Source organism: Microcebus murinus, chromosome 2 (assembly GCF_040939455.1).
Source record: "Microcebus murinus isolate Inina chromosome 2, M.murinus_Inina_mat1.0, whole genome shotgun sequence".
NCBI lineage: Eukaryota > Metazoa > Chordata > Mammalia > Primates > Cheirogaleidae > Microcebus > Microcebus murinus.
Genome location: NC_134105.1, coordinates 37,660,840 through 37,684,134, shown reverse-complemented (window position 1 = coordinate 37,684,134; position 23,295 = coordinate 37,660,840). Strand labels below are relative to the sequence as shown.

The window sequence follows — 23,295 nt, the reverse complement described above, 5'->3', positions numbered from 1 at the left end:
TCCCATTTGTTTATTTTTGATGCTACGTGATTGCCTTGGGGGTCTTCCTCAAAAATTCTTTGCCTAGGCCAATGTCTGATAGGGTTTTCCCAACACCTTCCTCTAGGATTCTTAAGGTTTCATGCCTTAAGTTTAAGTCTGTTATCCATCTTGAGTGAATTTTTGTGAGAGGTGAGAGGTAGGGATCCTGATTTGCTCTTCTGCATGTAGCTAGCCAGTTTTCCCAGCACCATTTATTGAAGAGAGATTCTTTTCCCCAATGTATATTTTTGTCAGCTTTATCAAAGATTAGATTGCCATATAGTGATGGTTTCATCTCTGGTATCTCAGATCTATTCCAGATGTCTATGCTTCTGTTCTTATGCCAATACCAGGCTGATTTAACTATTATTGCTTTATAGTACAGCTTGAAGTCAGGAAGACTGATGCCTCCCAGTTTGTTCTTTTTATTTAAGATTGCTTTGGCTATATGAGGTTTTTTCTGGTTCCATACGAAGTGAAGAATTATTTTTTCTAGATCTGTAAAGAATGCTGATGGTATTTTGATGGGGATTGCATTGATTCTGTAGATCACTTTAGGTAATATTGACATTTTAACTATATTGATTCTACCAATCCATGAACAAGGTAGATTTTTCCATCTGTTTAAATCTTCTGCAATTTCTTTTTTTAGTGTTTCATAGTTCTCCTTGTATAAATATTTTGTATCTTTCGTTAGGTATACTCCTAGATATTTAATTTTCTTTGGGGCTATAGTAAAGGGTATTCGTTTTTGATTTGAGTTTCTGCTTGATGTTTCTTGGCATATATGAATGCTTATGACTTGTGTATATTGATTGTATAACCTGAAACTTTACCAAATTTGGTTATCAAGTCTAGGAGTCTCTTGGAAGAGTCCATTGGGTTTTCTAGGTATAATATCATATCATCGGTGAAGAGCAAGAGTTTGATTTCATCTGCCCCCAGTTGAATGCCCTTAATACCCCTCTCCTGCCTGATTGCTATCACGAGGACTTCAAGTACTATGTTGAATAATAGAGGAGATAGCGGGCACCCTTGTCTAGTTCTGGATTGAAGGGGGAAAGATTTCAATTTTTCTCCATTTAGAATGATATTAGCAGTGGGTTTTTCATAGATGGATTTAATAAGTTTAAGGTATGAGCCATCTATGCCTATTTTGTTAAGAGTTTTTATCATAAATGTGTGTTGGACTTTGTCAAATGCTTTTTCTGCATCTATTGACAGAATCATATGGTCTTTGTTCTTGATTTTATTTATGAAGTGAATTGCATTTATAGACTTGCATATGTTGAACCATCCTTGCATCTCTGGAATAAAGCCCACCTGGTCATGGTGAATTATTTTTTTGATGTGCTACTGAATTCTATTTGCTCAAATTTTATTTAGGATTTTTGCATATGTATTCATGAGGGATATTGGTCTGTAATTTTCTTTTTTTGTTGTGTCCTTTCCTGGCTTTGGTATCAAGGTGATATTGGCTTTGTAGAATGAGTTAGGAAGGATACCATCCTTCTCAATGGTGTGGAATAGTTTCTGTAGTATAGGTATGAGTTGATATTTTTATGTTTGGTAGAACTCTGAAGTGTAGCCATCTGGCCCAGGACTTTTCCCTTTGGGAAGGTTTTTAATTACTGCTTCAATTTCTGAGCTTGAGATTGGTCTGTTTAGGAATTCTGTTGCCTCCTGCATGATCTTAGGGAGGTTGTATGAATCCAAGAATTTGTCCATTTCATCTTCGTTCTGTAGTTTTTGGGCATATAGGTTTTTATAATAGTCAAATATAATGTTTTGTATTTCTTTGATATCAATTGTGATCTCTCCTTTTTCATTTCTTATTGAGTTTATTACAGTCCTTTCCCTTTGGGTCCTTGTCAATCTAGCAAGAGGGCCATCGGTTTTATCTTTTCAAAAAACCAGCTCTGGTTTTGCTGGTTTTTAGCATAGTTCTCTTGTTCTCCATTTCATTCAGTTCTGCTTTGATCTTTGTTATTTCTTTTCTTCTATAGGATTGGAAATTATTTGCTCTTCTTTTTCCAATTCCTTGAGCTTATTCATTAGGTTGTCAGTACCTAAGCTTTCTGTTCTTTGGATGTGAGTGTTAATTGCTATTAGTTTTCCTCTCAGGTAAGCTTTTGCTGTATCCCACAGATTTTGGTAAGAGGTATCACCGTTATCATTTTGTTCGAAGAAATTCTCGATTTCCCTCTGAATTTCTTCCTTTACCCAATAATTTTTCAATAATAGATTGTTTAGTTTCCATTATTTTGTGAGGGGTTGAGTGTTTCTATAGGAATTGAACTGTAATTTTATACATTTATGGTCAGAGAAGATATAAGGTATAATTTCTATTTTCTTGAATTTTTTGAGATCTGATTTGTGGCCTAGGATGTGATCAATTTTGGAGTAGGATCCATGGGCTGCTGAAAAGAATGTAAATTCAAGTTTATTTGGATGGAATGCTCTATAGAGATCTGTCAGACCTTTTTGATCAAGGGCTTTATTCAGGTCCATTATTTCTTTGCTTATTTTCTCTTTGGAGGATCTATCCAGATCATTTAATGGGGTGTTGAAGACCCCTGCTACTATGGTAGTGTTATGTAACAAGGTGTTTATATTAGACAAGGTTTGCTTTAAGTAATTGGGTGCTCCTGTATTGGGTACGTAGATATTAAGAATTGGCAAATCTTCTTGTTGGATCTTCCCTTTCACCATTATATAATGGCCATCTTTATCCTTTTTTACTTTTGCTATTTTAAAGATTATATTATCTGCAAATAGTATAGCTACTCCAGCTTTCTTTTGACTTCCGTTTGACTGGATGATAGTTTTCCAACCCTTGACCTTCAGCTGGCGGGCATCTTTGTGGGTTAGATGTGTTTCCTGTAGATAGTAGATGCTAGGCGTGTGCATTTTTATCCACTCTGCCAGTCTATGTCTCTTCAGAGGACAGTTTAAGCCATTTACATTTATTGAGAGGATTGAAATTGGAGGAAGATTACCATTCATATTGTTGGGTGGAATCTTGTTGCTTTATCTTACTCCTTGGGCCATCATTTAGTTCAAGATCTAAACTTTAATTCTTTGACGATTTCACTTTGAGGAGTGACTACTGCCCTGTTCGGTTAGAAATGCAGGTCTAAGAACTTCCTGTAGGGATGGTCTGGTCTTTGCAAATTCCTTCAGTGATTGTTTGTCTGAGAAGGACTTTATTTCTCCCTCATAGATGAAACTTAATTTTGCCGGATAAAGAATTCTGGGTGGGGCTTTATTCTGTTTTAGAAGGTTAAAGATAGGTACCCAATCCCTCCTGGCTTGTAAGGTTTCAGATGAGAAGTCAGCTGTTAGTCTGATAGGCTTACCTTTATAGGTCATTTTCTGCTTTTGTCTCACTGCGCGGAGAATTGTTTCTTTCACATTTACTTTGGTCAGCCTAAAAACCACGTGGCGAGGTGATTGCCTTTTCACATTGAGTCTCCCAGGTGTTATGTGTGCTTCTTGTATTTGGATATCAAGATTTCTAGCCAGGCCTGGCATATTTTCCTCCAGTATTCAGTGAAATAAATTTCCAGCCCTTGAGAATGTTCCTCTTCCCCTTTCGGAATCCCAATCAATCTGATATTTGGTTTTTTAACATAATCCCACACTTCCTGTAAACTTTGGTCTTGTTTCTTGTTTCTGTGTTCCCTTTCTTCCTCTGATTTGTTTAGAGCATAGGCAAAATCTTCAAGTTCTGAGATTCTTTCTTCTGCATGGTCCATCCTGTTCTTTAGGCTTTCCACTGAATTATGAAGATCCTTGATTGTTTACTTCATTGCCAGAATTTTTGTTTATTTTTTCTTGATAGTCTCAATTTCTTTGGAGAATCTTTCATTCATTTCTTGTATTGTTCTTGTGGTTTCTCTGTGTTGAGATTCTATTTTCTCTTCAATTCCATTCAATTTTGTAGCAATCCATATTTGGAAATCTTCCTCTGTCAGTTTACTCATATCAGGTAAGTTGGTGTTAGATGATGGAGAATGAGTATTTTGCTTTGGAGGTGACTTTTCTCTCTGGTCCTTCATGTTTCCTATAAACTTTCACTGGTTCTTTCTCATCTGGATGCTTTATTGAGGATCACAGATGCAGGGAATGGATTATGAGCTAAAATCAGCTGTGCTTGAGCTACCAGGGACCACTGAGAATCTCCACTGAGGGGTGAAGACTGTCCCTTTTCCGTTTGTCACCAGTGGAGATTTAGTCACTGCAGACCCCTGGGGAGGATCCACGGAGGATGGTGCTAGCCTCCTCTTACACCTCTTCCCGGGCAGAGCTCAAGCAGTTGGGGGCTGCAGACAAGTTCTGCTGAGGGGTGAAAACTTTCCATGCCCCATTGGTGAGTCTTGGGCTGCTGGAAACCCTTGGCGAGGGTCCGCAGAGGATGGCTCTCACCCTGCCTTCTGTCCCTTCACTGGGAGAGTTCAAGCTGCTGAGAACCGCGGACAAGATCTGCCCAGGGGTGAACACTATCTGTGCATCTCCGCGTCTGCCGGGCGTGGGATGCTGGAGACCCCTGTGGTGGGTCTGCAGAGGATGGCTCTCATCCCAGCTTCTGTCCCTTCACCGGGAGTGTTCAAGCAGCTGGGAACCACAGACAAGTTCCACCAAGGGGTGAACTCTATCTGCGCGTCCCCGCGGCAGTGAGACGTGAGACGCTGGAGACCCCTGTGGAGGGTCTGCAGAGTTTGGCTCTCACCCCACCTCTGTCCCTTAACTGGGAGAGTTCAAGGGGCTGGTAACCACGGACAAGTTCTGCCGAGGGGTGAAAACTGTCGGAGCGTCCCGGCAGTGGTGCGGCTTGGGCCGCTGGAGACTCTGGGGAGGGTCCGTGGAGAATGGCTCTCACCCCACTTCTGTCCCTTCACCGGCAAAACTCAAGGGGCTGGGAACCGCAGACAAGTTCCACTGAGGGTCAAAAACTATCTGCGCATCCTCGGTGGCGGTGGAGCTTGGGCCACTGGAGACCCTGGGAGGGTCCCGGAGGATGGCTCTCACTCCCCTCTTCCACTCCCTCCCTTACAGGGCTTGGGCTGCTGCCTGAGTCCACCGGGCAACTCAGTCAAATGAGCAGTCTGTCTCACTTTTCTGTCCCTTCACAAGCGAGACATAAGCCGCTGGTGTTTATAGATCTCCCAGCAAAGGCGACCTTACACCGTACCCTGGAGATTTCAAATTACTTTCCACTCCTGCCTCCTCTCCAACCTGCCTGCCCCTCCGTGTTACCTCTTCACGCTGTCTTCAGGCACTTTCCTGCTTGTGTGGGTATGGAGGTCAGTGAAGGAGAAGTCGTCCCCCTGTGGGAAGGATCATACAGCCGTTTGGCTGGCCGCTAAGCGCGGCCAGTTTACACTCTAATCTCCGCAGTACCACTCGGATTCTCGGAACTTCACAGTAAATCCACTGAGTCACTTTATTCCTTTTCCCGGCACTGCTGCCCCTTGAAGCTTCCCTACAATTCTGTGAAGCTGATCCCGTGGGAGAACTACCCACTCGAGTCATCTAGGCCGCCTTCTTCACCGCCCACTCCAAGAACAGAGAACAAGATGGTCATCCCTAGTCCACCATTTTTAACAAAGACCTCAAGCTCTTCATTTCTTTGTATGTATTTTAGTTTATGTCTGGTATCATTTTCCTTCTGCCTAAGGAATTTTCTTTGGTACTTCTTATACCATAGGTCTGTTTATAAAAATTTTTCTTTTTTCTTTTTCTCAAAATACCTTCATTGTGTACTTTATTTTTAATTGATGCTTTCAATTATTATAAAATTTTAAGTTGACATTTTTTTCTTAGTAGTTTAAAGATGTCATTCCCTTGACTTCTGGTTTGCACAGTTTATGATATAAAATATATATATATATATATATATATATATATATATATTTTATTTTTGATACAGAGTCTCACCCTGTTCCCTGGGTTAGAGTGCTGTGGTATCAGCCTAGCTCACAGCAACCTCAAACTCCTGGGCTCAAGCAATCCTTCTGCTACAGCCTCCCGAGTAGCTGGGACTACAGGCATTCACCAGCATGCCCAGCTAATTATTTCTATATATTTTTAGTTGTCTAGATAATTTCTTTCTATTTTTAGTAGAGATGGGGTCTCGCTCTTGCTCAGGCTGGTCTCGATCTCCTGAGCTCAAACGATCTGCCTGCCTCACACTCCCAGAGAGCTAGGATTACAGGCATGAGCCACTGTGCATGGCCATACTATATATTTTTTTACGTTAGCTACTTTGTATGTGATATATCTTTTTATTTTTTTATTTTTTTCATTTCTGAGGCATCATTTTTTTTTTATTTCGGCATATTATGGGGGTACAGATTTTAAGGTTTCAATAAATGCCCATTTCTCCCCCTCCCCCCAAAAGTCTGAGTCTCCATCATGACCATCCCCCAGATGGTGCACATCTCACTCATTATGTATGTATATACCCGCCCCCCTCCCACCTGCCCAATACCCTATTACTGTAGTACCTATGTGTCCACTTAGGTGCTACTCAGTTAATACCAGTTTGCTGGAGAATATATCTGGTGCTTGTTTTTCCATTCTTGGGATACTTCACTTAGTAGTATGGGTTCCAGCTCTAACCAGGAAAATATAAGATGTGCTATATGTATGTGATATATCTTTTTAAATATGATATATCTAATTTTTAAAATATATTCTACTTGTTGCTTCTTGGATTATAGCTTGATATATTTCATTAATTTTTGAAAATTCTCAGGCATTATATCTTAACATATTTTTCTCTTCTCCATTCTCTCTCTTATCTCCTCTACAATGTCAGTTATACATGTTTTAGGCCATTTGATATTGTTCCCTAGCTCTTGGATGCTGTACTCTCTATTTCTTTTACTTTTCCCATTTCTCTTTGCATTTCTTTTCAACTTATTTTTATTGATCTATAATTTGGTGATTTATTTTTCATCTGTGTTACATCTACTTATGAATGTATTGAAGTTATTCTTCAGGTCTGTTTCTGTGTTATTTATTTTTATCATTTCCTATTGCCTCATTATTGTGGTTATTTATCTCTGATGAAATTTTCTGTTGATTCATTTTGTTCTCCTTTTTCACTATGGCCTTTAGCATATTAATCTTAATTATTTTAAGTTCATTGTATAATAATTCCATTATTTAGTAATTTTTGATTCTGATTCTATTGTCTGTAGACAGTAGGATTTTTTTCTTGATTTTTTTTTTTTTTTGTATTGTCCACAATATTTGATTAAATGCTGGCTATCTAGTGTAGAACAGTGGAGAATGATGTACATACTATTTGTCTCTGGAAATGGATACACCTCTTTCCTAGGCCATTTATGGTAGGGGATTGTGTCAACCTAGTGCAGAGTTAAGTCAGATTTGAGTTTCATTGTCACTATGGTTATCTTCAGTTTGTCACTAGCTTCAAATTTTTCTAATGTCACTTTATTCTTGAGGGAAGGGGCTGGCTGGGGTGATTGAGAATTTTTCTTCGGTATTCTGCTTCACTGTACTCTTTTGACCTCCCCTAGGTACATGTGCCACATATGGGGTTTTTCTCCATGCTTCTGTCTATACTCTAGAAGTATTTTGCTATTTGCTTTTTATTCAGTGCTTGCTAGCATAGTGCTGAGGAGGCAGAACTATTTTCTTTTGTAGTAGTCTAGCTTTAATGTTAGGAAGGGCTTATATGCCCTGGTTTTGGCGTGAAGTTTTTTCAGTGATCCCACCTGTCTTTCCTGTGGCAGCCAAATTCTGCCTTGAATCTTTGATAGATCTTGTGTGTTACAGTTTTCTTTTGCTCCCTCAGGTATAGGAACCCTCTAAAAATGTTGATATAGAAACCTGGGCCCAGGACTGTTTCCTGCCCCTCCTCCAAGTATAGAAGATTTTTCTTTTATTGTTCCTCTTCCCTTCACTTGTACACTGAAGTGATGAGATTTGTTATTTCTCCCCTAGTGGCATAAGGCATTTTTTTTCCTCACAATGGATAAAGATATTGGTGGGGCCTCATGCCTTTCCTATAACAGAAGCCACTCCCTATCTCTAGGCCTATACCACAAACAAATGCATTTTCTGGGCTATTGCCCTGCCCTTGATATTGTGTGGGCTCCTGAATGTGTGGCATAGGCATGCACAGAAGAGTCTGCAAATGAGTCTGAATCCCCTGTGTGTTTATTACTCCCAGTAGTTCTATACTCTTATATATCCTATATTTGACCTTTAATAATTAAAAAAAAATTAGCTCTATTTGCTTATTTTTTTTTTATAAGTCCCAGCATTTTTTGTTCTTGTGTTCTGCTATGGAGGAGTCAATATATGCTTCCCATCACTTTCTGGTGGGACATGACTTTCCTTAGATACTGCTTTGCAACCTCAGTTCTCTGTTGGATTTGAGAAAGTTATGATTTTGTACTTTATTTGGATATTTCTTGTTGTTAAGGGAGAAATGATGTCCTTTCCATTATTCTATATTCTAGGTGAAAGTCAAACTTCATAAACTTAAAAATTAAAATTCCTGTTAGAAAATAGAACTTCTATGCTAATTCAGTGGTTCTCAAATTGTTTCTCATAGTAGAACATTTGGAAATCATAATGTAATTTGTAGAACTATTGCTTTATTTAAATTTAAACAATTGACTATTTGTGACGAATTAGATACATTGCCACTTATTAAATAGTTGATGCAAAGTAATGAACATCTTGGATTTCAGTAATGATACTAGATATTTTTATATCTAATTTTTATAACACAACTTTGAAGATGAGTTTACTATTCTCTTTTTAATGGATGAGAGGAACTGAGGTTTAAAGGTTTTAGGTTGATTACTTTGAGGCATAGAGAATTAGTACGATTAGAGGTGAGATGTGAGTCCATATTATTTTGATTCCAAAATGTATCCTCTTTACACTATACCACAATGTGTAATTAATTTCTTTTTGCCTGGATAAGCACTCAATGACTGAGGAAGGGGGTAAGTTAATGGCAAAAATCTTGTTAGACTTCTGTTGCTGAATATAGTTCAATTTCATTTTAACATGGGCCAATTTTTTTTTGAAAAAATAGGCAATGATATGGGAAATGATGATGCCATCGGAGGGAACGTGAGCAAATATATAGTTCTTCCAGCTGGATACTGTGGACAGCCGAAGAAAGGAGATCTTATCTTTGATGCTTGCTTTGAAAGTGGTAAGTGTATTAAAGGCCTTCGACTGTGGGCTTTTTAAAAGAATTCAACTCTATCTAATCGTTCAGTTTGATTGAACTCATTTAATATTTCACCATAATGGAACAAGTTGTTAGGGAAAAATCAATTTTCAAGGAATTAACTTGGATATATAAAATTTCTGTTGCTTTAAATGATTAAAAGTATAATTGATAGTAACATTAATGAACATTTATATAGCACCTTATATTTTACAAACTACTTTCCCAAGTATAATTTTTGGGGGATAAAACTGGCATGGTTTGACTATGTTATAAATTATGATTTGGTGGATATCTAATATGTACTTGCTTCTGTATGCTATGCTCACAGACTTAATCTTTGAGGGGAGGAAACTTCTGTACCACACAGAAAAAAGAAGAAAAAATTAGGGAACAGAGTGAATTGAACCCAAACAAAAGACAGAAAGTAAAATTACTTTATAAGTATTAGTTATTACATAAGAACAGGAATAGATAACTCTCACACTTTATCAGGTAAGCTATATGCAAACAGATAATTTTACTACAAACTGTTTATAGAATGCCTTAGTCTATTGGACTGCTATAATAAAAATACCATAGACTGGGTAGCTTGAACAACAAATATTTATTTCTTACAGCTTTGAAGGCTAGGAGGAGTCCAAGATCAAGGTGCTGGCAGATTTTGTGTCTGCTGAGGGCCCGCTTTCTGGTTCATAGACATTTGTCTTCTTGCTATGTCCTTACATGGTGGAAAGAGAGTCAGAGAGCTCTGTGGGGTTCATTTTATTTTTATTTATTTAGAGACTTTTATTTGTTTATTTATTTAGAGATTTGCTCTTTTCATCCTGGGCTAGAGTGAAGTGGCATCATCATAGCTCACTGCATCCTCTAACTCCTGGGCTCAGGAATCTTCTTGGTACTTTATTTTACTGTGGCTGAGCTGGTACCCAAGTTGCAAAACAAAGTCCTCTGAACTCTTCCCTTTCCTTTCCTCAAGTGGGAGAAGACTCTGTCTGTGTTTCACTGTCTGTTTCAGGGAGGGTGACATATCCACTAGCCACTGCCACTGCTGTCTCAGTGGGTCACATGTACTCCAATTTCATTGGCTCTGAGCCAGCCTACCCACAGGAATTGCCCAAGGACTTCAGCTTTTGTGGCCTGATTCTCTTATGAATTTAATCCAAGCCCCAGACCATTTTTTGTCAGCCAGTGGCGAATAGCTGGAACTTGAGTTTTGGAGTGGAATATTTCCCTCTGACTGGTCTGGGCTGGATGTTCCCTCTCTGGGAACCAGCAGAATTCTGCCCTATGCTGTGTTCCCCTGTGACAGGGCGGCTCTGAATTTCAATACAAAGTCCCATAATCACTTTGCTTTCCCTTCCCTGGGCACACAGGACACACGGTTCTCTCTCCACTCAGCGTGCTGGCTGAGGGCTGGTATAGCAATGCATGACTTTCTTTTCTGCCTTTTTCAGTGTTTCTTTCCTTGATATAATGTTAAAACCAGGTACTGTGAATGCTCGCCTCATTTTTGATTATTCTGAAGGTACTTCTTTGTATGGATAGTTGTTGAATTTGCTGTTTGTGCTGAGAGACGATTGCTGGAGGTTTCTATGCTCTGCCCCTTCTGAAGAAACCTAATACTTTCAATTTGCTTTTTGTTGAAGCTTACCTCTTCCTTATTCCCACAGAAATTAAATGAAATATCCTGTTTGAAGAAGAAGTATTTTCAGAGTTTTAAGGATGTGCATAATTTTAATTATGGCAGAGTGCTTGATCTGGTAGGGGTGAGATAGAATGTTGCTTTTTTTGTTTTCTCTATCTATCTCCAAACCAGCAGATATTCTTGATGTCTACTCTGCGGGAAGAGTTCAACATAAAGTTTCTGGCTTAAAGGAGTTTGGTGGGAGAGACTGACAAATGCTGTGATTAAATTGACTATGGAATTTATATCTAAATTATATATTTTTACCCATAACAAATGCTAATCTGGAAGGGATACTAGGACAACAGGTGTACCCTGGGACTTGTCTGAAGCTAAACACAATGTATAGTTCCTCCAGTTCTACTAGACATAATAAGTACATGGTGATAAGAAAGCATAGCAAAAACATGTCTTTTTCTGTAAGGTGTTGGGAGCACAAGATGGCAGATTATGCTTCCTAGAGGAGCCTATCATGAGCTAAATCTTGAAGGATTATTAAGAATTATCCAAGTAAAGTGGAGCTTATGGGAAAGACTACTTATTTAGCATGCTATCACACAGAAGGATATGAATGCTAGAAAGACAGTGGTACTTTCAGGGAATGGAAAATTACAACTAGCTCTCAGAAATGGAGAGTATTCCTGAGAGTAATGTTGTACTATAACTTTGTTGATTAAATATACTTTCTTTTCCTTTACCTCAAAATTCATTTCTAATATATGTAATCTCTCATCCTTATCCCCTTTCTCAAAGTAATAAGTGTACCTATATTTTCCCTCTTTGAGCAAATATTATAATGATACCCTCCATGTGTCTATAGTCTGAACATGGTTTATATGTATCTCCTGCTGGTTGATCTCCTCCTCTGCACAGCCTCACCCTATATCACAGCTCTGTTCTGTGGACCCTCCTGACTTATGTGTACTGCCACCTTATTTGTTTTATAAATTCAAAGTTTTGTTCCTTACCAGTGGATTTAGCCTCTTGTCCCTCCTAGAATTTTCCTCCATAGGGTGATAGTAGGAGAAAGTATTAAACAATGTATGTGATTTCTCTCTGCTTATAATTGAAAGGATGATTATAATATTTCACAACCTTTTCAGCCCTATAGCTTCTATTATAGACTAGGTCCTGAAAATGAGTCCCCCTGGATTTGTACAGCTTTCTAACTGGTCTCTCAGATTTAACTCCACCTCTCTCTGATCCATCCTCCACAAAGCCACCAAAGCTAAAATGCTAATCATCTGATCATATTACTTTCAATGCATAAAATCTGTTATAACTCCCCATTGTCCTCAGGAAAAAATCCAAATGCTTTTATTTAATGACCTATATAACATAAGATATGATACAAATTTCTTTCTTATTAATAATGTTGCATCATGCCAGAACATGCCACCTTATAAAGCTATTATCTTGTTTAGAGAAAAAAATAGCACATTTAGGAGAAAAAAATCACATGGTTATAGTATATAAAGGAATATTTCACTATCTCTGGAAATTCTGTTGAGGAAATATTGGTAACTTTGAAATTGTGGACCAATAATTTAATTATGTTCTTTGTTTTTGACTCATAATTGAAACAAAGCTGAATTTCTATTACAGTAGGGGTTTTATTTGTTTATTAGATTACTGACCTCCTTATTGAATAATATGTAGATGCACATGGTTATATATCTACTTGTATATTTTTATTTTTCTTATTTCCTCTCACTCCTCAAAGAAGAGGAAGTAAAATGTTTTGCATTTGGTTGGAAAAAATCCACATATAGGTGGACCCAGGCAATTCAAACCTGCGTTATTCAAGGGTCAACTGTATAGTATTTGCAGAATATGAAACCTGTGTAAACAGAGGACTAACTTTTCATATACGTGACTTCTCTAGGGCTTACTACCTCTTCCACTGCCTGCAGATACTGAGAGAGGGCTGCAGTTAATTTTGTGTGTATATGGATGAAGTGCGGTGGGACACCTTAAAGAAGACATGATAGGAGGATATACTATGGGAAGTGTACTTTGATATTTTTCCTGGAATATTCTTCCAGGAAGCATGGTTTTTCTCTCTCACTTATTTCAGTTTTTTACTCAAATGCCACCTTTTCAGAGAGGCTTGTCTTAGCTTTACCGCATAAAATATCATCTCTTCTTCTCAGATATTTCCTGATCCCTTTTGTGCTTTAATTTTATTCATAGCACTAACATAATGTATATTTTATTTATTTATATATATTTTTTTGTTTACTCTCTGTCTCCACTTATATGTAAATAAGAGGATGGACCTTTTTTCTCTTTTGCTCCCTGGTACCCAGAACAGTAACTGGCACATGATAGGTGCTCAATAAATATTAATTGAAATAATTAATGTGAGAATGAGTAGAACCTCACTAGATAAAATGTTATAAATGCATTTGTTATATTTTCATAACTATTGATCTCAAATTGTAAGATGCAAAGTTGAGGTATTCAGCATGGCTGTGTTGATTTATAGGAAATAAACACTTAGACAGTAGCCTTATTTTTTGAGGATATTCCTGAGAACTTTGGTGGGGTGGAGGTAAATCTTTGAAAAGCCAAAATAGTTGTTATAAAATATATACAATACATTTTATGAACCTCACTCCTCAGGGAGATGCTTAGAATATTTTTCTTCTTATTTTCACATAATTCTGTTTATCTCGATAATATAAGTTTTCAGCTCAGGAAACTTGTAGGCAAGGTGGAGCCTGAGAAATACTCTCTTTGGTGAGGAATCAAAGTTGACAAGCTGATAGAAGAGATGAGGCAGAAAATATCAAAGTAAGTACCAGAATTTAAATATATAACCTTCGTGGTATCTATTCTTCATCATTAAGATAAGATTTAATTATGTGCAAGTTGATTTTGGTAAGGTTTCTAGTAAAAATGGAAATGTAGCTATGTACCCATTACATCTTTATCCTTACAGTTTGATTTGTATCCTCACCACTCTAGCAAGATTGTTCTCTGAAAGGTTGCCAGGGATGTAGTCATGTAATTCAGTGGTCTTGTCATAGTTCTTTATTCCTATGTGGAATATGATATTTCCAATGATCACTCTTACATTTTGATACTCACTTCCCCTGGCAGCTATGATTACACCATCCTCACTCTCCACTTGTCTCTGACTGATGTTAATGGAAAAAAGCCAAACTCTGTAAAATAATTTTAAGGAGATTTATTCTGAGCCAAATTTGAGGACCATGACCTGGAGCCATGCCCAAGAAGCCTTGAGCAAGTGGACTCACTGTGGCTGGATTTCAGGGAGACAGGGGTTACAAGTAAAGTCATAAATCAATATATGGGAGGCATACATTAGTTAGGCCCTCAAAAGTAGGCCATCTCATATTGGGGGCTTACAGCTTATAGATGGGTTTAAAGATTCTTTGACTTGTAATTGGTTAAAGACATGAAGTTTTGTCTAAAGGCTTGGAATATTTTAACATAAGGAATTGTCTATCAGAGATAAGCCACTTGACATATATTTGTTTTATAAATTGAGGACCTGCAGGTTTGTCTTGCATCCCTTTAGGCCTGTTAATGGGTTACAAAGGATGTCCCCAAGAAGGGAGGGGGGCATGCTGATGCATGTCTGACCTCCCTCCTCCTGGCAGGCAATTTAGTTTTAGGATATTCCTTTGACCATGAGTGCATCCGTTCAGTCAGCTGGTAGGGGGGATGGTGTGGGGGGAGCCTTAAAATTTTATTTTAGTTCATACTGACCTGTCTTGTCTTCATGACACATGACCCATAAGACATTCTCCAAGGTTCAGTTCACCTATCTTTTACCTTTACAAATCTTGGGTATCATATCTAATAATTCATCCATCTATCTATCCATCTACTGAGAATTATTATTATGCTCATTAAATATCTTGAATCGATTAATTTCTTTCTATCTACTCCCTCATTCAAACTACCAACACCTGTCATTGGGAACTATTCTTCCCCTTGCTTCCACTCATGTTCCCTCCTCCACCATTATCCATTCTCCATGTAGTATCCATAGTGATCCTTTGAAAACTCAAGTCAGATTTTATCCCTGCCCTATCCCTAATGTGTCTATAGCTAGAAGTCTACTAGTATTTTAAATTGGACATTCCCTCAAAGCATACTTATATCTTTTTTTTGTTTCTGATTTTTTTGTTTTTGTTTTTGTTTTGAGGCAGAGTCTTGCTCCGTCGCCCTGGGTAGATACAGTGGTGTTGTTCTAGCTCGCTGCAACCTCAAACTCCTGGGCTCAAGTGATTGTCTTGCCTTAGCCTTCTGAGTAGCTGGGACTACAGGTACATGCTATGATGCCTGGTTAGTTTTTCTATTTTTAGTAGAGATGGGAACTTGCTCTTGCTCAGGCAGGTCTCAAACTCCTGAGATCAAGTGATGCTCCCGCTTTGGCCTCCCAGAGTGCTAGGATTACAAGCATGAGCCACTGCACCTGGCCAAACTTATGTCTTAAATTCAAAACCAAAGAGCCCATTTTAACCTTAGAATTTTTTTAAATTTCAGAATTTCCAGTAGTTTCCTAGTCATCTAAAATTATCTTTGACTTTTCTTTGCCATCTCATCTAATCACTTATTAAATCCTCTTACTTTATTTCAATGTTTCTCAATCTTTTTTCATAATCATCCCATTTGTAGACATTTTTCCTAATCCCCCAACTCCATAAAAATTTAAATCTATAGATATACTGCATATCTGTTTATGTATTACGATCCTTCAGAGGGGCTACCAATCATTGTAATATCTACTTTTTTGCCCAACATTAAGAATGCATGCTCTGCCTGTATGATCCTTCTCATGTATGCATTTTCATTTTCATTCTATTAATCATTATCAAATCCTTATTATTTTGAATTTAATCATGATATTCTTCATTTGAGATGCTCTTTTTTACATTTTTATCGAAATTAGATTCATCCTCAAGGCCTATACCCAGTTACTTTCTTCATGAAGCTCTTTATGATCCTTGCAGCTGTATATGACTCTTCCCTCTTCCAAGTTCCGGTTTCAACTTTACTCATATTTCTTTTATGGAACATTGCTTTTTACTGTGTCTGCAAGCATATGCTTCTTGAGGGTAGGGACCATGATTTCTTTTCTTATTTTGCAATGGCTATAATAGGTACTCTAAACTTTCATGAATGAATGAATAAATACATGATAATTGCTTAAAAATAAAAGAGTGGAAACTAAAATAATTGGAAAATTTCCACTCACTTGAAAGTCCTTATTCTTTCATGGATGAATGAAGGAAATTTCCTATTGTCTTCTGTTCTCTTATTTCTGTCTTTGTTGTCAATACAGGGAAAGAGTTATTATATACGATGTGATCATGGAAACCTGATATGATTCCTTGCTGTATTGTCAACTCACATATTAGATAGCCTTAAGGAGCCAAAGGTAGATGGATTAACTTGACTCAGTGCCTTCATCTTAGTCTTATATTTGTCACTTTATTCATAATTTATATATCAATCATAGGACATTTGTATTTGAAGTGTCCCCTAAATATGACAGAACATTCTTGTTTAAAGCAAATGCATTGGAAGAAATGTCTCATAGGCTAGATTTCACTGTCACATTTAAAAGCAAATGCTCATACCCATATGTACCAGTTAATTCCTTTCCGATATGTTTTGTATGTTTTCAAAAAACTTTTTTGTATACTCATCTTAAATCACAGAGTGTTTTTTTTTTCAATTTTCTCATAATTATTTCTGAAGAGTGTTCCAACAAAGAAAAAATGGCTTTTTTACTTATTAATTTACACAGAGATATTTAAATAGTTTTAAAACATTATATAAATGTAGATTTTATTTTTAATATATTAATGTTTAAGGATATTTTATGAGAAATTATATAGCTAGTAGTGTTTTAACATTACATGAATGTAGTTTTTATTTTTAATATATTAGTGCTTAAAGATTTTTTTATAGGAAATTGTATAGCTAATGGAGTCTTAGCTTTGGAAAGAAGCAGTTCTGGTTGTGAGTTTTGGTTTTACTATTTACTATCTGAGTGATCTTGTTTGAATTATTTAGTGTATTGGTCAGGGTTCTCCAGAGAAGCAGAACCAACAGGATATGTATTTGTGTGTGTGTGTTTGTGTGTGTGTGTATGTGTGTGTATACACAGAAAGAGATTTATTTTAAGGAATTGGCTCACATGTTTATGGAGACTGGCAAGTCCAAAACCTAGAGGGTGGGCCAGTAGGCTAGAGATCCAGGGAAGAGTGGATGTTGCAGTTCAAGTTTGAAGGATGTTAATTAGCAGGAAGACCTAGGGAAGAACCAGTATTACAGTTGCAATCTGAAGGTCCTCTGCTGACAGAATTTCCTCTTGCTAAAGGAGGTCAGTCTTTTGTTCTATTCATGCCTTCAACTGATTAGATGAGGTTCACCCAAATTATGGAGGGCAATCTGCTTTCCTCAGAATCTATTAATTTAAATGATAATGTCATCTAAAACATCCTCACATACCTGGGCACTGTGACCCAGCCAAATTGACATATAAAATTAACGTGTCACATTTGGCCTTTCTAAACTTCCATTTTCTAATTTTAAAATATGTAGAATAATAAACTATCTTGTAGAATGGCTGTGAAATATAATAAGGTATATGTCAAATGCCTAACACATAGTAGATACTTCATAAATGTCAACAACATTAATTTTTCTTGTTTTCTTCCTCCTCTTCCTCTTCTTCCCTGTTTTCATGGGATAGAAATAAGATCCATAAATTGTTTAGCACATGATGCAAAATATTCATGTGTGCTTTAAAAAATGTATCACAGAAGAACATATTGATTATTTAGAAAGGCAATAGAAAATGTCAGTTCTTTATAAGCAAAGAAGGTATTGATAATCACTCATTTGTTGATTCAGTGTTTTGAAAAGAATGTACTAAGTGCATACTATATTCTGTCTGGATCTTGCTTGGAAGCTGTAAAAGTTTGGGTGACTTAGCAAGTGGTTGTTTACTGGGAGAGCAAATAAAAGAGGCCATGTTTGAGTGAAATAAAATCTGTAGAGGAGTGAGGAGTCAAAATCAATGGGAGCAAACTGAAAAATAGCAGTAACTCAGATTCAGAAGAGAACAGATGAGATCAGAATCTTTGATAGATCCTTATTATCTATTAAATGAAACCCAAGAATCTTAACATAGCATTTAAAGCTTTCCTTCTATCAACCTCTCCAGACTTTTTTCTTAGCCCTCCATGCCGCAGTTTTGGACTGTACTTACATAGCTTTAGTTCTCTGCATGTGTGATATAGCTTTATGATTCCTTGCTTTAGTTCATCTCCTGGATTATTTGCATTTATTTTTCTGGATAGCTGAATTCACTAACCAGGAAGTCTTCTCTGAAGCCCTAGGTTGGTATAGGGGTATGCCTTCATTGTTTCTAGAGCCCTAGGTTGGTTTAAGTGAATGACTTCTATTGCTTCTAATCTTTTCAGTTATCGATTACTTTTGAATTTATTTGCTGATTTGTCTAACTTCCCTTGTAATTCATGTGCGATATCTTATAAACTTTGCGACTCAAACATAGAGTTTAGCATTGTTACTAAACATTTGTTAACTGTACTGCAGGAATCTTTTCCTTGGACAGAGGCTGCACATATAAGCCAGGTATCAGCCCAAGAACATATCCTACACTTCTCTAGATATCTTCATATACCTGGGGCCTTATGCTTTATGATGGCTTTGACTTTCAATTCCTCCTTAGTTAGGATTCTTGGTTTCCCATGTATCTTACCTGTTCTTTTGTTTCTGCTTTGTGTCATACCTGACATGAAATTTAACTTTTCTTTATGTTCACAAGAAAATGTATACATTCGCATATAATATTGAATGTATATATGTAGCTGGCTTAATGGCAGGATTAAAAAGATTTTTTAATTGCAGAGTGAGAATAACTTAAAATGGATATCAAGCACCCATTTTATTAGTGACATATGGCTACTTTACCATGTTTCTGGGCCATTCCCACCCATTCTGAAATCTCTCCTCAATTCACAGAATAATTTATTTACCTTCAGTAGTTTGGAGTCATTCTTATTTTTAAACTTTTGAGGTCTAAAATTAGCTGATTTTTCAACCTTTCTAGGCCTCAATTTCTTGCATTTGCTGTATTCCCTTTAATTTTAAGTGAAAACTGGTCATGATAACATGATCTCATCATTTCTTATAATGACAGTAAGGAACAACCCAAACATATTAATATATATTTAAACTACATCTACTAGAGTTACAAGTTTATCAGGCCCATGGTCTTTCTCCAAGTTCTCAAAGTTGCCAGTTTTACTTTGTAACATGAATAACAATCTTTACAGCCTGCTAAATCTATTGTCATATTGCCTTATTACTAAACTATTGCCAGATGTTTGAGGATTTTGTTAAGAGAAAATCTAATTTTAAGACACCAAATCCTCATTGGTTTACACAGGCTTGACTTCTATAATGAATAGGTTTCAAAATATATAACATTGCAAATATAAGAGATAACTCTTGCTCATATAACAGTCCAAGGCGGGACTGTTCATGGTTAGTGGGAAGCCCTCTTCTATATGGTGACTCAGGCTTCTGGTCTCCTTCCATCTTGTGGCTCCACTGTTCTCCACGTCCTTGTCATCATCACCTGTATCTAACAAGTAGAAGGAAAAAGAGTGAGAAGGAGACATATCTACTTCCTAAAAACCTTAAACTGGAAATACTACATATCCTTTTAATCATAATCCATTAGTGAGAACAAGGTATATGGATACAAATGGACTGAGAAATACATTCTATTTATATACCCAGAAAGAACAGGAAGTGAATTTTTGGTGATCAGTAGCAGTCTCTCCCACACCATCCCTAATCCCTACCCTTGCAAATCATATACTTGTAGACCAGTTTTAGAAGCAAGATTAAGTACTCATAGACTATTAGACAGCAAAATAAAACTGTATATTTGGAGGAGGCGGAGCAAGATGGCGGATGAATAACACCGCTGGACAGAGTGTCTCTGCAGAAAAGACAGATACTAGCAGAAATTAGAGGAAAGAAGCAAGAAGACGAGCATACAGTGGACGATGGCCGGAAGGAGGGGTACCTGAGACCCCGGGAGACTCCACGGGAGGAGGCTACGGAGAACTGGAGGCTGAGACCACCGGAGCAGCCCGGAGACCAGGAAAGGGTAGGTGGATTTGCTGTTTCCCCTCCCCTGCATTCGGGACTGCTGGTGGGCTCCCCAGCGGGTGGAGAGACCTGCGGACACCAGCCCAGAGACCACCACCGCCGCCAGCCAGCGGTGAGCCTGTAGCAGACGTGGCACCAGGTTCCCAACTACCTCCAGGCACCTCGGTGTGCACAGACCCCAGCCGGGCGGCAGGCGCCATATTACCTCCTCCTCCCCTCCACCGACCCTACCCGCGGCTGCCCAGATAGACAATACAGCCACTAGCTGGAGGCATCTCCAGGGAACGAGACCTTCCCATTGGGACCCTACAGCTGAATCAGGGGAACTCAGACTGTGAGCTCCCTACCCGCCCGCCCTCCCAGGTGCTGCTGGCACGGTGTTCCCAGGAGAACGGTGCCGACTCAGAGGCTGAGAGACATAGACCCAGCTTGGGCTCCCTGTGGGTGAATTGGGACCGGAAATCCTATCCCTGGTGGGGATACAGTTTGAACTCTGGGACCCAGAGGTCAGATCTGCAGACCAGATCCTCTGCACCGAGGGCTAGCATTGCCCGGGGCACAGAAGGGTTATACGTGAACAGCCTCCTGAGGTCTGTGTGCCTCCAGGGGCGGATCGGCATCCTAGAGGGCAACCCTCCTCCCAGGAGGAGGCCATGCGCCCAACCCAGGTGGCGTTCCTGTGCAGGGAACCTCCCCGCCGGCATCACAGTCCGAGGAGGCCTGGTGGCTTGTGGTCTGGCCTCCTGGCAGAGGCCCAGGAGAAGCTGCGGACTTGGGGAGGGTGGAAAGAAGCAAGGCCCACTCCAGACTGCGGGTCTCAGACAGCCCCACCCCCACACACAGACTTTCTGGCTGAGCAGGACCATTCCAGCCCCGCCCTGACAGCTTTCCCTGGAAGCAGAGGACAGAACTTTGACCCCTGCTAACGGCCTGAGGGCAGGCTTACCCAACCCAGCTCCGCCCAGAACAAGAGCTGTTAACAGGTCACGAAATCAACAGTATAGCCTGTTCCTACAAGCAAACGCCACCTACTGACAGGGACGGCATCTTGCACAGCCTTTCCACGGCACCCACTGACTCAATATACAGGGAGTGGTCCAATTTCACCCACAGACACCACCTAACGCCTCAAAAACTAAACAAGGTGTGTGAATACCCAAACAATAACTTAAGGAAAGAAACAACAACTGATCGACATGGGAAGAAATCAGCGAAAGAACTCAGGAAATATGAACCAAACGGAAAACACACCCCCAAAGAGGAGCACCAGCTCCCTAGAAACGGACACCAACCAAAATCAGGCAACCAATATGACAGAAGAGGAATTTTGTATGTGGATCATAAGAACACTCACCCAGTTGCAACAACAACTCAATAACCAACACAAAGAAACCACAAAAAGTCTTCAGGATATGGGAAAAGAAATAGACACAATGAAGAAAAGATTAACCAAACTCCTGGAAAGAACCAATTCAAGGAACTACAAAATACAGTGGAAAGTCTCAAGAGCAGGGTAGATCAAACGGAAGAAAGAATCTCAGAGCTTGAAGATAACACCCTCCAATTAAATAAATCAGTCACAGAAATAGAGCAGAGAAACAAGAGAAAAGAGCAAAGCTTACAAGAGCTGTGGGATTATGTGAAGAAACATAATGTGAGGGTCATAGGCTTATAAGAAGGGGAAGAAGACAACACTCAAGGGCTGGACAAGCTGTTGGAAGATATATTAGAGGAAAATTTCCCAGGCCTTGCTCAAAATCTTGATATACAAGTTCAAGAAGCTCAGAGGACCCCTGGGAGAATCAACGCAAACAGGAAGACGTCACGACATGCAGTCATCAGACTGACCAAAGTATCAACTAAAGAAGCCCTTCTAAGAGCTGTAAGACAAAAGAAGCAAGTAACATACAAGGGAAAGCCAATTCGAATAACATCAGACTTCTCTAATGAGACTTTACAAGCAAGGAGAGACTGGGGCCCCATTCTCACTCTTTTGAAACAAAACAATGCCCAGCCTAGAATATTATTCCCTGCAAAACTAAGCTTCGTATGTGAAGGAGAAATAAAAACATTCTCAGACAAGCAAAGGCTCAGAGAATTCACCAAGACAAGACCAGCCCTACAAGAAGTACTTAAAACAGCGTTACGCACGGAACATCATAATAATAACCCACGAATATAAAAACAACCAAAACCCAAAGATAATAAAGGCCAGATATTACAATGGCTCAAGAAAGAAATCATAGCAACAACATCCAACCCAACAGAATGATTAGTAATCTACCTGACCTATCAGTTCTCTCAATAAATGTGAATGGCTTAAACTCTCCACTCAAGAGACATAGGCTGGCTGAATGGATAAGAAAATACAGGCCAAGTATATGCTGTCTTCAGGAAACACATCTAACCTGCAAGGATGCATATAGACTAAAAATAAAAGGGTGGAGATCAATATTCCAAGCAAATAGAAGCCAAAAGAAGGCTGGTGTGGCAGTTCTAATTTCAGACGATTTAGTTTTTAAACCAATAAAAGTAGTGAAAGACAAAGAGGGTCATTATATAATGGTGAAGGGCACAGTTCAACAAGAAGAGATAACAACTTTAAATATATATGCACCCAACTTAGGTGCACACAGATTCATAAAGCAAACCTTATTGGAGCTAAGCAAATGGATTAATAGCAACTCCATAATCGCCGGAGATTTTAACACCCCACTGACAGTATGAGACAGATCCTCCAAACAGAAAATTAATAAAGAAATAATGGACTTAAACAAAACTCTAGGACAATTGGGTCTGACAGACATCTACAGAACATTCTACCCAAAATCCACTGAATATACGTTCTTCTCATCAGCTCACGGGACATTCTCTAAGATTGACCATATCCTAGGACACAAAGTAAACTTCAAGAAATTTAAAAAAATAGAAATCATACCATGTACCTTCTCAGATCACAGTGGAATAAAACTAGAAATCAACCCTAACAGAAACTCACATTTCTATACAATAACGTGGAAATTAAACAACCTCCTACTAAAAGATTACTTCATAAATGAAGAAATCAAGACGGAAATAAGCAAGTTCTATGAAGAAAACGACAATGGAGAGACAAGTTATCAACTCCTCTGGGACACAGCTAAAGCAGTTCTGAGAGGAAAGTTTA

The 23,295-nt window shown here is 38.5% G+C and overlaps 1 protein-coding gene across 5 annotated transcripts in view; it reads left to right on the top strand.

The window, feature by feature from the left end:
* AGBL4 (AGBL carboxypeptidase 4) overlaps positions 1-23,295 on the top strand; it is a 1,333,072-nt gene that overhangs the window by 130,726 nt on the left and 1,179,051 nt on the right. For all 5 annotated transcript variants that reach the window (XM_012776132.2, XM_012776133.2, XM_075998177.1 and 2 more), the window contains one exon: positions 9,107-9,229. In XM_012776132.2, coding sequence (XP_012631586.1) covers positions 9,107-9,229 — 123 coding nt within the window. The remainder of the gene's footprint in view (positions 1-9,106; positions 9,230-23,295) is intronic.